Raw genomic sequence first — 14,841 nt, forward strand, 5'->3', positions numbered from 1 at the left:
CCTGGCTTCCCCCATTCTCAAGGCACTCCTGCATTTCTTAACTGGGACACCTTCCACTTAATGATCTGCAGATTTGGAGTTAACAACTGGGAGTGTTATAGTTTTAAATATCTTTTTGGTATTTCATCATTTTCTATAAGTAACTCTCGAGTCTAAAATGTGACATGGTTAAAATAGATTTATCCTCCTTCATCTCTGTAAGCTAATCTACACACCTTTCTCATCTATTTGCCACCTGGATCTCTTTTCTATTTTATATCTCCTTCTATTCCCCCCCCCCATGTGAGAAATGAAATCATCCAAATTGTGTAACCATTCCCCTTTGTCATGCACTAGGACAGGGGTAGGCAACCTTGGCTCTTTAATGACACGTACACTTCAACTCCCAGAATTCCTGAGCCAGCATGTCTCAGCTTGGAAACCTCTCCCTTTTCCCTCAGCATGGCTGGCTCAGGAATTCTGGGAGTTGAAGTGCACGAGTCATAAAAGAGCCAAGATTGCCTACCCCCTGCACTAGGATTTTATCTATAATCACAAGCAAGAAGTTAATGTGACTATCTTTTTCTAATCTGAACTCTTAAGTACAAAACCATTTACACTTGAAGCCCAAGGCAACTGGGTCTATTTCATATCACTCTTGCAATAATCAATTGCTTCTCTTAATGGCTACAAACACTGTCAGCTGTGTGGTCAAGTGCAGCAAATCTGCCAAACTTGACAATTATTTCTATGGATGGAAACTAATCAAGGAGAGAAGCAACCTAGAACTAAGGAGAAATTTCCTTACAGTGAGAACAATTAACCAGTGGAAGTGCGTGCCTTCAGACGTTGTGGGTGCTCCAACACTGGAGGCCACTTGTCTGAAATAGTATATAGGATCTCCTGCTTGAGGAGGGGATTGGACTAGATGACCTCTAAGATCCCTTCCAACTCTGTCCTTCTATGTTCTATGAGATTTTACCACGAGTGGTAAGTCAAAAAGGAAAAGTAGCTAATGGAAAGGTTGAGAGATTTTAGTGCTTCAATAACTTGTTGAATCACAATCAACAAGGCATACCATGGGCCCGATTTCAGATGGCTTTATCATTCTAGTTTTCAAAACCTGTACGCTTTTTTTTAAAGGATCTTTTTATCTCTTTTTTTAAAATAAAAAGCCCATCAGTACAGGGCAGGGGTAGGCAACCTCGGCTCTTTTATGACTCATCCCACCAGGCTCAAGGTTGATTCAGCCTTCCATCCTTCCGAGGTAGGTAAAACGGGGACGCAGATTGTTGGGGGCAATAAGCTGATTTTGTAATAATGCCGCTTGGGGGGGGGAAGCCCTAATAAGCAGGCATATACATAGAATGAAGGCTACTGCTAAGCTTGTAAGCCGCCCTGAGTCTTCGGAGAAGGGCGGGATATAAATGGGATTAAATAAAAATAAAATAAATAAATCATGGACTTCAACTCCCAGAATTCCTGAGTCAGCATAGCTGACTCAGGAATTCTGGGAGTTGAAGTCCATGAGTCATAAAAGAGCCGAGGTTGCCTACCCCTGGTATAGGACGTTTAAGACCTTACTAAAAAGCTAAATTAAATGTCTGAGTTTGCACACCACCTAAACCTGCGTTACAATTTAAAGTTCACCATTACTCTGCTGAATGTGCTTGACAAGACCATCAACAGTCCGAGCTGAGTTTTTTACCCAAAGCCCTCGGGCTAACCTACGGGCCCAATCTAATTACAATTCCGGCTTCCAGCAAGCAACAGCGACAGGATACAAATTCAGCCTTCTTCTCAATTAATCCAACGGCGTTCTGTTACTACATTAAACGCCAGGCTTTGCATCTGTGGGCGGTTGGGTCCTCCTCACCCCTCTCCCAATCCCTAAGCACACATCGGCCTCGCGCGCTCTCCGAGCCCAACCGAAGGGACGCCGCGCGATCCTTCTTTCTCCTCCTGCTCCTCCTCCTCCTCCTCTTCCTCTTCCGAGAGGTTTCCGAGCTGTCTTCAAAAGCCGACGCAGAGAGTCGGCCCAAAGAACGCCTCTCCCAGCCCCCGGCTGCTATTGGCCGCCTCAGTCCCGGAAGGAATTTTTTTTTTTGGTCATTTCCGCGGGAGTCGCCATCTTGTCGGCGGTTGGCGGAGTCGGTCTGCGTTCAAGCTGGAAGGCTTCAGCCCGCCTTACCCGCGCGGCCTAGTCGCCCGCTCCTTTGGCGCCAGCGATTTGTTCTTCGCTGGGGCGGCTATGGCCAATAACTGCCCCCTCGTGGGCCCGGGCAACTGCCACCCGCTGCCGCCGCCGCCGCCGCACCAGTCGCCGCAGCAACAGCAGCAGCAGCAGCAGGGAATCCTGCAGCAGCAGCAGGCCGGCGCCGTTTTGTCGCCCCCGTTAGCGCTCCAGAGCGCCGGGCCCAAGCCGGCCGCCTCGGGCAAGCAAGGCAACGCTTTGCCTCTGTGGGGGAATGAAAAGACTATGAACCTAAACCCCATGATCCTCACCAACATCCTCTCGTCCCCTTACTTCAAGGTGCAGCTTTACGAGCTGAAGACCTACCACGAGGTGGTCGACGAGATCTTTTTCAAGGTGAGCAGGCGACGGGGAAGGAAATAGGCCAACTGGAAAGCCGGACCCAAACTAGGAATCCTCGAAACAAGCCTCTCGGCCAGGCCAGGCCAGAGCAGACCAGGCCTTCCAGTTGGGTGGCCTCCCTTCCCGCTTCCTTCTGAAAGAAAAAAGGCTGTCTCGAGTTCAACGAAGGAGGCCTTTAGACCGGTGTGTTTGTGCCGAAGGGGCAGCTAAACCTACAAGGCGTAGATGTAAACCTCTCGACCTAATTCCAAATCCCAAGTTGTGTTTGTGTTACTTTGGGAGGGAGTGGATGGGTCGGAACAAATGATCCCGGATTTCTGTATTGAAAACTACCTCTTTGGAAATGTTCTCGGTAGGGAAAACGTACCGAACGGAACTAAGGTTAATACATCGTTTTCATTCCATGCTGCTTCTGCACGTCTAAAAGAGAGAGTGAATTTTACTTTTATTTCTCCTCCCAGAAAAATTAGAATGTTAGAATCTAATTTTATAACGGCTGTGAGTAGTAGTAGTTACCCTGAGGAGTATGACCACATCAAGTTCCATGATGAGTTTAATGGAGGAATGAGTTCCTGGTCTAAAATTCTACTTATCTTTACCAGATGTCCCAATATATCATTGCGATTAACCATTATTTATTGTTTCATTTTTGTAACTGCTTCTCTGGGGGGGGAAAAGCACTAATGAACTTTGTGAGACTTGGTTTTATGTACATATGGATAAGATTACACTGGTAATTCTAGCATACCGGTAGATACTACCATTCTATGTTATAAAGGCTAGCTGGACACTGCATGTTGCCTGACTTTACTGGCCTTGAAAAGCAAAACACAGACATGATTAAAATTTAGATAGTTACCAGGAAACATAAACTAAACTAGAAATTCAAATAGAAAACAACAGTCCCAGAAGAAATACCAAGCCACTTATCTTTTGCAAGAAAACCTGTCCACAAAGTCACCAGAATGATTTTGAACTAACTTTATTTTTTAAATGGCTTCAGTAGATTTCAAACCACATTTACTTACACTCCTAATTAAAGCTTCTATTTCCTATATTGTGTGTAATACAAAAAAACTTGGTTTGCTCATATTCTTTCAGTGGTGTTCAGTTATTTATTCATATACAATGCTAAATTAACTTTTCACCCTTGAGAGGGCATTCAAATATTGACTTGCTAGTTTTTTTCTGTAATCAATTTCAATTACTATTTTCTGAATGCTTATCCAAAACTTCAGAACATGAGTCAGAATTAGCATTATACAGGAGGAATTGCTTCTTAGCATTTTTTATTAAATTTCTGTTCTTTTAAATGAATATCCTGAATGCGTGTCAGTACACTCCATTTATCTTTTTAAGTTGCAGCAATATCATATGGGATTGCAAAATAATCTCTAGATCAGAAATCCTACCTTCTATAGAATGATCTAAACATGATAAGTCTGGATTTGTGGGTGTTTTGAGGCACTATTAGTCAGAATCAGATTTATTTATTCTATTCTATCCAGAAAAGTGCTGGATGTGATAACTAAGGTTGATAACTTAGATGACACCTCCTTTATCTGATTGACAAGCATTATATAAAAGCCTTAATGGATCAAGGTCCTTGTGGATGGCAGAGGTCAGTAACATAGGCCCCTTTGGTGACAATGATATGTTGATTGCAACTTATGATGTTAAAGAGTATGAATGAATGAAATGAAAGAAAATAGTGTTTGTGAGGAAGAGGGAATGTTTATTAAGGTGGTCTTGTGGAGTGGAGTTGATGGATAAATACTGAAGATGTAGTTTAATTATGAAATTAAAGGGTAAGAGCTATTTAAGGATGAATTAGTATCATTCAGATTGAATGGAGATATAGAAAAATATACATTATGTTCCATTGACAGTGAAAATGGAAGCACCAGAAATGAGTTTAGAAAAGAAATATGTGACGGTCTGAATGAATAAAAATGAGGGGGGGAAATATAAAGTGTCATTTACTTTTTTACATATACATATCTGTCAGCCTGATTACCCTGAATTAGGGGATTATAGGGTCATAAAAAGGGAATTTTTATGTGAAATAATGCATATAGATATGGTCCTTGACTATGACCATAATTGAGCCTGGTAGTTATGGTCATGAGTCTTGATAATTAAAACAGGTCACTACATAACTGACCTGATTTTATTACCTTCTTTGCAGTACAGTGAACCTACTGTTCGCTGTGGGCAGTTTTTGCGAGAAATCAGAAGTAAATGCCAGTTTCCAGCAAAAATGTAAATCATGGTTTGTTAAAGAATACCAATAAATCTAAAAACATGAATTGTTTTATTGTTTATGATAAAAAGTTTGAGGGAAGGAAATGTGATGAAAGATTCTGATTGAGGGATATGCCATTTTTAGATAGTGTCAGGAGTTGGATCTTGAGCAAAAAAGGAAATAGAATGAAAGAATAACTGGGGGAAGAAAAAGTTCAAGTCCTTTATGACAAACTTAGAAAATAAATTGTCATCCCACAGGATAAATGAAAAATCGGTGTAAGAAAACAGAATGTGGAAGCAATTTTGAATACAATGAAAATAATTGTATTGCAGGGTGTCACAGAAGCATATAGAGTTATTTTAATAAGAAATATAAAAAAGGTGACTTGGTAGAAAAATGAAGTGAAAGATGCTGTGGACACAAAATCATACAAGAATGCTTGAAAAGGAGTACTGAAAGGAAAATTTATAGATTTGTATTACAGTGACAATAGTATATTAAAAATTAGAATTGAAACACAATAAATATTAATGTCCAACACAATGAAAAGGAGACTTAAATATTGAAAAATGGTAAGGCTATAGACTTAGCTGACATAGTTGGAAAAATGTTAAAACATGGGTGTAGTTTACTGATCATTTTTTGTATGATTTCCTTAATGTGTACTGAATACTGTCTGTCCTTGACAATTGGAAGAATTTATTTATTAAATTTATAGGCTACCCATCTTACCATTAGAAGCTCTGGATGGAAGAATTTACTATACTGTACAGTGGGAAGTATAATAAAAGTGAATGCAGAAACTACAGGGAGATTTTGTTATACATCCCTGAGAAGATGTCTGGCAGAATTCTAATTGAAAGATTCTTAAGATGACAATAAGAAAAAATTTAAAAATATGGATGCTGCTTTTCAACAGAGCATTCTTGATTTAGAATGAATTATTCAAAAGGAATGGTTACATGTTGTTTACATACTTAAGTGCGCTCCAAATTTAGATATTTTAATAATAAAAGGGGTGTGTGTGTGTGTGTGTGTGAGAGAGAGAGAGAGAGAGAGAGAGAGAGAGAGAGAAGCAAGCTTATTTTATCACCTGTTACATTCTGCGCTCATGGGAAAATGAAGAATAGGTTGTTTGGGACTAAAGGACTATGCTATTTTTTTCTTTCGTTTTCTTCTCATTCTTTGAACTATACAAATATCTCTTTGCTTAGGTCTGCTTCTGTAAATCCTATTGTCCTTTTTTCTTTGCACTTTTAGAAACTGGCATAATTCTGTATTTTATTTATTTATTTAAACCCACTTTCATTTTTATGAATAACTCAAGGCACTGAACGAACCTAATACTACTTCCTCCTCATGTTCTCTCCACAAGAGTAATCCTGTGAAACGGGTTGGGCTAAGAGAGAGTGATTGGCTCAGTGTCACTCAGCCTGCTTTCATGCCTACGGCAGAACTAGAAATCAAGGTCGCCTGGTTTTTAGCATGGTGCTTTAACCACTAGGCCAGGCTGGCTCTTATGTATTCTGTTATACACTGTCTGCAGAATAAGAGTAAATAGGACTTAATTTCTATACACTACTGTTAACAAGCACGTTAACAAAATACTAGCTTGAAGTTGTGATTGCTATTGATATCTTTGTTTGGTTTGTTTTTATTTTAAAACAATGGCCAAGCCTTTAAGAGTCTTCCAAACTCTAATTGTTTTGCAATTACATTCACTTTATTTATAAAAGTCTGATGTGTTCGCTAAAACAAGGGATGCTGTAATAATTGATAATCATTATTGCAGCATGTGGTAGTGAGTTGCATAAAATAATGTTATGATTTCAGTGGTGTTCTTTTTCATCACTTTTTCATGAAAGTTATAGTAATTGGGGCACATCCAAATTTCTTATAGTTTGGAATACATGGAAACAATATGCTTAATCAGAAGATAAAATTATAATGACATTGTGTCAGAAGGAAATCAGATATAAATATAAAGTTATGGATTTAATTTATTTGTTACTTGTTTACAGGTTAGCCATGTTGAGCCTTGGGAGAAGGGAAGCAGAAAAACTGCAGGTCAAACAGGGATGTGCGGAGGGGTAAGTAGAAGTACGTGATTACTGCATTTTGGAGCTTTTTTTGAAAACAAAGTTAATCTTTTCAAAATGAACATATAAAAAAACCTTAGTTTGCAAGCTTTCATCCAGTTCATTAGTACAAGCAGTCTTCGACTTATGACCGCAGTTAAGCCCAACATTTCCATTGCTAAGCAAAGCTGTTGTTAAGTGAGTTCATTTTATGACCTTTTTGTCATAGTTATCACTCTAGTTAAGTGGATCATGTAGTTGTTGAGTGAATCTGGCTTCCCCCCATTGACTTGCTATGTCGGAAGTTGGCTGGGAAGGTTACAAATGACCCCAGGATAATGCAAGTGCCATAAATACATGCCAGTTACCAAGTGCTCGAATTTTGATCACATGACCATGGGGATGCTGCAACAGTTGGTAAGTTTGAAAAATGGTCATAAGTCACTTTTCACTGCCGTTCTAATTATGCACGGTCACAAAATGAGTGATTATACGTCAAAGAGTAGATCGGCCCATTAAAAGCTTTGTTGATAACTCATGGGACATATTTTTATTTCACAGTGAGATTTTCCTTAAATTATGTTCATTGTTGTAATGGGGATTAAGAGTATGAATCTTTCCTTCTAATGATAAATGCAGTGCTAATATGTATTTTATATTTAATCAAATGCTAGTTTTTATTAAATTCTAGGTCCTCAGTTTTTTTAAAGAAGGAATACTTACAGTGAAGCTTTAGGTAAAAGGTACTTGATCGTAAAATATTTATCCCTTATTCTAAATGGAACAAACATGTAAACAAGTTACATGTACATGTTGTCTGTTCAGGTTTTTCCAATAAGTGAAGGAGAAAGCAGGTTTCATGTGTTAGCTGTTTTTGTTTTTTATTTATTTATTATTTAATGTTAGCCACCCAGATTCACCCTGGCAAAATGGATGACCATATAAATCCAAATAAGGAAATAAAATATTTCTTCCTTAAGTAATGTAAGGCAAGTCACAGTTGAATAATTGGCAATAATGCCATTTTACTGAGAGAAAATGTAGTTTCTTGTACTACATATACCTGAATCCATTCTTCCTTTTAAAAATTTGAGCACAGAAAATCATTGACTAAAAAAACTCACCTATATCCTTCCTATGTTGAATGAATTATGGGTTGTTTTCTCTTATTTTGAAAGGTGCGAGGAGTTGGAACTGGAGGTATAGTGTCTACAGCCTTTTGCCTCTTGTACAAGTTATTTACTTTGAAGCTTACCCGTAAGCAAGTGATGGGACTAATAACTCATACAGATTCCCCATACATTAGGGCCCTTGGATTCATGTATATTAGGTAAGTAGCGATGCATTTAGTTACAAAATAAGTTTTATCCATAGAAGAAAATGTTAAATTTACACAATTACTTTGTCTTTCAAGGTACACACAACCTCCAAAAGATTTATGGGACTGGTTTGAATCCTTTCTCGATGATGAGGAGGTATGTCAACAAGGGTAATACTTTGTTTTCTTTTTTCTTTTCTTTCTGATATTTTAAATTATGTCCACATTTTATAAAATGCAAAAAAAATCTTTAACTGCAAATCTGAGCAGTAAATGCTTTCATCCTTAATGATGTGCAAAATTGGATTAGATTTCTAACTTTATTGGAAGTTAATCATTTCTCAGAACTCAATAGAAAGGTGTTTTTTGCAGGGGGGGAAGCAGTATGTTGTTAGTTTTGGAAAACGAATGGCCACTTTTTTAAAAAAAATACAGTTGGGTAGTTCAACAATAAACAGATTTGTTACATTCTGTTCTTCAATGTTTTCATTTTCAGAATTGTCCACTGAACTTAAATTTTCAAAAAACATAAATTTCTGTAGTAATTAGGAAATCCATAGATATTGTCTAAAAGTTAAATTCCTCTATTGTCCATTCATTAGTTTATCTTAGTTTATATGAATTCTTTTTCCCCCCTTCAACACTGATCAGATCTGTTTTCTTTGGGTTTTATCACGAACATGTTTCAGTTATAGTACCGATATACTATATACAATATTATACAATAACAGTGGTTATTGAAATCAAATGGTGCAGTCTCTTAAAGTGAGATTTAAATGGATTTTTTTTCTTCATACATATGCACATACACAACACTGGCACATTTATTTATTAATGTATCACATTCTCAGTTCTTATCCATAAACTAATTCATGAATCAAGTTTTTTCACCCAACTAACTAAAACTGCAGGAATCCAGAGGAATCACTTTCGCGTTAACATTTTTTCCCAGTTTGCCAGTGTTGAAGATGTGAAAGCATCTATCTATATTTGCCTAAATATAAATGTTTTTATGAATTCATTGATACTCTATTTATATTTTTCAGGAACTACATTTAACCTAATGTGTTGTTTTCTTCTTAAGAAAATCTTTGCAACGCTTTTATTTGGAAAAACTATTTCTGAACACTTAAATGTGTGTGAGTGCAAGCAGTTTTACATACAGATTTTCTGTTCCTGTTTTAGATAACAAATCTCACTTTCCTTGTGTGCTTGCACTATAGGTTTGGGCCTGACAATAGCTGACTAACATGTCCTGAGCTGTGAGAGGGCATAGCAAGAAGGCCTTCATGCGGTAATGACCCTTTTCCGAGACAATGGTCATCATGGATTATGCGTTTCCAATTATTTGTTACTTTATTTATTTGTTGCATAACTCTAAATTAGAAAACTCACTGCTTCATGGCAGTTGGTTTGCTATTGCTTCCTATTTAGATAGAGTCCATTTTATACTTCAGCCTTTTCTGATCATTTTTAGACAGGAATGGTCATCCTAAGTATGAATAAATGGTAGTTCTGATTTGTGGCAATATTCTTCAAAATACCAGATAATGTAGAACAAATTACTTTTCCTTTATGGAATAACTGTATGTGATAATAGAATATAACTCAGATATGCTAATATTTCAACCTGATTTACTAAGAAATTGATCCTTTACCACCTGGGCCGCAGGAATATTCTGTACCTGCATGCTTGGGTATTAAATCAAACTTCCAGCCAGTAAAATAGCAAAATGCAAAGATGGAAGAGATGAAGTTCATAAAACAGCTTAATTATCAACAAAAACAGCTAAGCCATCGTATTTGAAATATGGCAATCAGTATAAGTAGCATTTGTTTCTAGATAAATTTTAAATAGCTTCTCACAATCAGAATGTGTCTTGTGTTTTGTGTTTCTTTTTTGTAGGACCTTGACGTGAAAGCAGGTGGAGGCTGCATGATGACCATTGGAGAAATGCTGCGCTCTTTTCTTACTAAGCTTGAATGGTTTTCTACATTATTTCCGAGGATTCCTGTACCGGTGCAGAAGAACATTGATCAACAAATTAAAGCCAGACCTAGAAAAATCAAGAAGGATGGCAAAGAGGGCATAGAAGAAGTAGACAGGCATGCAGAGCGTAGACGTTCAAGGTTATATTTTAACTTTATCGAATCATTACTTAATCATTCTCCAGCAATTTGTCATAACCATTGCATTGTTCTGCTATTGTAATATTATTTGTCTATTGCTATTAGACAAATAATATATAATTTTGAAATAACAAACTACTTCATGTTATTTCAGTTTGACAGCTCTGCAAGATTGGCACACATTCCTATGTGGTAGCTAAGTTGTGATAAATGGACTTAACCATTAGGTGTTCATGGTTGAAGTGAAATTTAATTGGAATACCTCATCTAGAGGTAGTCCTCAATGATCATTCGTTCAATGACCATTGAAAGTTAGGATACGCTGAATGAATGGTAGTTACAGCTGGTCCTTGACGTTACGGTTATTCTAGCTCCCCACAGTCATGTGATCAATATTTGGATACTTGGCAGCCTTCCTGCATTTATAACTGCAGTGTGCACTTCAGTTCCCTTCCCCCTTATCTCTGCCCTTTTGGCTGCCCTGTATTTCTACAAACACTGCACCCCTAGTGCCCCAAGCTGATCATCTTCTTTCTTCCATTGCTGATGTGACGTGCCCAGCTGAGGGAACTGCTGTCCCTCCATGCAACTATTATGTGAGGTTAAATTGCTTGTATTCACTAGTAGCTTGATGCCCTTTGCTTAGTCCACGGGTCGGCAACCCGCGGCTCCGGAGCCGCATGCGGCTCTTTGAGCCGTCTCCTGCGGCTCCTAGCCGCCCGGTGCGCGCGCACCTCTTTGAACGGGCAGTGGTGCGCGCGCACCTCTCCAAATGGAGAGTGGCACCGCCCGTTTGGAGAGGTGCGCGCGCACCTCCCCGAATGGGCGGAGGTGCGCGCGCACCTCCCCAAACCTTTGGAGAGGTGCGCGCGTACCTCCGCGCGAACGGGCAGAAGTGCCGCTCTTTGAGGAAGCTGTCGCGGCCCGTCTCCGAAGCTGCCGCTTTCGGCAGCTTTGCAGACGGGCCGCGGCAGCTTCCTCAAAGAGCAGCGCCCCTGCCCATTCTGTGAGGTGCGCGCGCACCTCTCCGAACGACCGGAGGTGCGTGCGCACCCCCCCAAACCTTTGGAGAGGTGCGCGCGTACCTCCGCGCGAACGGGCAGAGATGCCGCTCTTTGAGGAAGCTGTAGCGGCCCGTCTCCGAAGCTGCCGCTTTCGGCAGCTTCGGAGACGGGCCGCTACAGCTTCCTCAAAGAGCAGCGCCCCTGCCCATTCTGAGAGGTGCACGCGCACCTCTCCGAACGACCGGAGGTGCGCGCGCACCTCCCCAAACCTTTGGAGAGGTGCGCGCGTACCTCCGCGCGAACGGGCAGGGGCGCTGCTCTTTGAGGAAGCTCTAGCGGCCCGTCTGCAAAGCTGCCGAAAGCGGCAGCTTCGGAGACGGGCCGCTACAGCTTCCTCAAAGAGCTGCACCTCTGCCCGTTCGCGCGGAGGTACGCGCGCACCTCTCCAAAGGTTTGGGGAGGTGCGCGCGCACCTCCGGTCATTCGGAGAGGTGCGCGCGCACCTCTCAGAATGGGCAGGGGCGCTGCTCTTTGAGGAAGCTGCCGCGGCCCGTCTGCAAAGCTGCTGAAAGCGGCAGCTTTGCAGACGGGCCGTCGCCGTCGGGCAACCGGGAACCGGTTCCATCTCACTTTTTTTAAAAAATGGCAACCGCGTGCGTCCGCGCATGCGCAAAAAACCGTTTTGCGCATGCGCAAAACTTTTTTTGCGCATGCGCGTGCATGGACACACGCACGCGGCTCCCACTTTTTTTAATTTGTGATGGAACCGGTTCCCAGTGGCTCTTTTCCTTTTTTAGGTTGCCGACCCCTGGCTTAGTCTGATGAGTCTTGCAAGTTTACATTTGTGTGACTCTGTTTGATCCCTAGCCCTCTTGTTTGGGGAAAGTTTGGGAGAATGGGGTTAGAACTTACTTGCAAAATATCTGAAAAGAAATAGTTCGTCTAGATCCTTGCCAATCTGGACCAAACACTGCATTTGTCTCTATTGTAAATGATTATAATGGGACCTGTATAACAATCCTTTGGATCTTATTAAACCTCTCTTTAGAGATGCAGAGTTTATCATACCTAGTGTTTAGAGGTTATCGGGCACTGAATAACCTCTAGTAGAGCCATTCTTTGGGTGTATTGGCTATAATTACTCATGTCCTCATCAGCCATATTAGACTATTGTGTTGCAACATGCTCCGTTTCAAGCTATTTATTATCCAGAAATTTCAGCTAACACTGAATGTGAGAGTCCATATCCTGACAGGTGAAATCCAGTTCAGCAGGGTAACACAACCCCTTTGATTACTGTAGTGGTCACCTGTAGATTTCCTAATCCAGTTCAAAATGCTAGTTGTTACCTCTAAAGCAAGGGTGTCAAACTGCTGGCCCATGGGCTGGTTGTATCATGCGGAAGCTACACCCACCCCAGTTCCAGCAATGCAAAAAAAAGTTGTAATACGTCACATCATGCAGTGAGTTTGACGCTCATGCTCTAAAGCAGAGGTCCCCAACTTTTGGGCACCCGGGACCCATTACTTGGAGAGAGGTTTTTCCACGGACCGGTGGGGGCGTGGTTTTTTGTGCTGCCTTCATCTTGTGGATGAGGTTTTCCTTGATGGCGTGGACCAGTTGCTGGTATGCTGCGGCCCGGTACTGATCCATGGACCAGGGATTGGGGACCCCTGCTCTAAAGCTTTCCATAGCTGGTTAACCTTGGGACCATGTGATCCAGATAGAATCTGCTTATTTCACATGTTGAAGTCATGAAGGCAGGTGGTATATGCCTCATGAAGCTAAAGGGACGGGAACCAGAAAATTTGTCTTTTGTGTGGCTGCCCGTTCTTACAGTTTGTGTACTTCAAGATAAACCATCTTGTGAGTTAACACTGATGAAAGAAGTAAAAGCAAACATTTTTCTGTTATAATTTATATGTTGTCTGCTATTACAGCTCAGTTTATTTATTGACCTTTATTTCTAGAAAAACAGTTTTGTGATTTTATGGTTCTTGGTTCTTTTAGTTATGTAAGGTGACCTATGTCTTCTGATAGGGATGACAAACACTCACATAAAGTATTTAATGTAAATAACCACGCAGACTCATTGGGGATTGGGTGATATAATTATGCTAAGTAGACACCAGAAGCTGATCAAATGACTGCATCCTGCCTCTGGGCATTTTCTTATACATTACATTAGGTATAAAAAAAATTCAGAATGCAAAAATTTGATTCTTAAAGTTGACAACTCAGCAGATGAAAAATGTTAAATGTTCTACAATTAAACCCTTGTTGGGATAGCCTCTGTTTTTAAACATTTTGTCATTTTAATATAGGTCTCCAAGAAGATCCTTGAGTCCTAGGAGGTCACCTAGAAGATCAAGAAGCAGAAGTCATCATCGTGAAGGACGTGGTTCATCCAGTTTTGATAGAGAATTGGAAAGGGAAAGAGAGCGACAAAGATTAGAGCGTGAAGCTAAGGAGAGAGAGAGGGAAAGGCGACGGTCTCGAAGTGCTGATCGCACATTGGAACGTAGGCGAAGCCGCGAAAGGCACAGAAGTCGAAGCCGTGACCGAAAAGGAGACAGAAGAGAGAGAGAGAAAGAAAATGAAAGGAATAAAAGGAAGGAGCGTGACCATGAGAAAGAGAGAGGTGTTGAAAGAGAACGAGATCGCTCTAGAGAGAGAGATCATTCTAGAGAAAAATCAAAAGATGGAAAAGGTAAAAGTGAAGGAGATGAAAGGAGGCACAAAGATGAAAAAGATGAAAGGAAGCATAAAGATGAAAAAAGAGATGCCAAAAAAGAGAAGAGGCATAGCCGGAGCCGAAGTAAGGATCGTAAGCATAGGAGCCGAAGTATAAGCAGAAATGCTAGCAAGCATAGTAGAAGCAGGAGTAAAGACAAGTCAAGTAAACATAAAAGTGGAAGTAAAGAGAAGTCAAATAAGCAGAGCAGAAGCCGAAGCAGAGGAAGAACTGATAGCAGTGAAAAGTCTCGAAAACGAGACCGTAGTCCTAGTAAAGAAAGATCTCAAAAACGTAGCAAAAGCAAAGAACGTTCCCACAAATACGACCACAGCGATAAGGACCACTCAGATAAACGCGACCAGAGGAGCCAAAGTATAGAACAAGAGAATCAAGAAAAACAATCTAAAAACAAAGATGAGACTGTATAAATATTCAGAAATGGATCACATTGAATCCTATAAATGTTTTGAAATCTTGCTTATTTTTTCTTAAAATTGAGATTGTGCAGTAGTTGATGAGCACTCTTCTTCAACCTCCCTCTAGGCTGCAGATTGTCATTTCCTATTTTGAGTAGGGAAGTGCCTTTGTAATCCCATTAAAAGTGTTGGCTATTCCAGTCCATTTGTTTAGTTAATTTCATGATGCAAATCTGTGCATTTTTTAAAAAAAATGTTCAACTGTTTCTGAAATGTACAATCTGTACATATGTCCTGAAACTGTTGTAATCCCTTTGGCATGGTTGCCATGTTGG

General features: G+C 40.4%; 1 protein-coding gene across 6 annotated transcripts; it reads left to right on the forward strand.

The window, feature by feature from the left end:
- The first annotated feature begins 2,133 nt into the window (after positions 1 to 2,133).
- PRPF38B (pre-mRNA processing factor 38B) lies at positions 2,134 to 14,600 on the forward strand. Of its 6 annotated transcripts, XM_081324347.1 has the most exons (6): positions 2,134 to 2,569; positions 6,845 to 6,913; positions 8,080 to 8,231; positions 8,316 to 8,376; positions 10,126 to 10,349; positions 13,678 to 14,600. In XM_081324347.1, exons 1-6 carry the CDS (start codon positions 2,231 to 2,233, stop codon positions 14,516 to 14,518), a joined length of 1,686 nt encoding a protein of 561 aa, XP_081180473.1. In that variant the 5' UTR covers positions 2,134 to 2,230; the 3' UTR covers positions 14,519 to 14,600. The 6 variants fall into 6 exon arrangements, with proteins under 6 accessions (XP_081180473.1, XP_081180474.1, XP_081180478.1 ...); XM_081324348.1 differs by lacking the exon at positions 2,134 to 2,569 and having other exon boundaries at positions 6,871 to 6,923; XM_081324352.1 differs by lacking the exons at positions 2,134 to 2,569; positions 6,845 to 6,913; positions 8,080 to 8,231 and adding an exon at positions 9,443 to 9,513 and having other exon boundaries at positions 8,360 to 8,376.
- Positions 14,601 to 14,841: the final 241 nt, after the last annotated feature.

Source organism: Vipera berus, assembly GCF_964194415.1.
Source record: "Vipera berus genome assembly, chromosome: 3".
Taxonomy (NCBI): domain Eukaryota; kingdom Metazoa; phylum Chordata; class Lepidosauria; order Squamata; family Viperidae; genus Vipera; species Vipera berus.

Excerpts from the sequence above, each read along its gene's own strand:
- PRPF38B (XM_081324347.1), top strand. The coding sequence starts at position 2,231 with ATGGCCAATAACTGCCCCCTCGTGGGCCCGGGCAACTGCCACCCGCTG. Across the intron at positions 2,570-6,844 it reads TCGACGAGATCTTTTTCAAG|GTTAGCCATGTTGAGCCTTG; the intron begins GTGAGCAGGCGA and ends ACTTGTTTACAG. Across the intron at positions 8,232-8,315 it reads CTTGGATTCATGTATATTAG|GTACACACAACCTCCAAAAG; the intron begins GTAAGTAGCGAT and ends TTGTCTTTCAAG.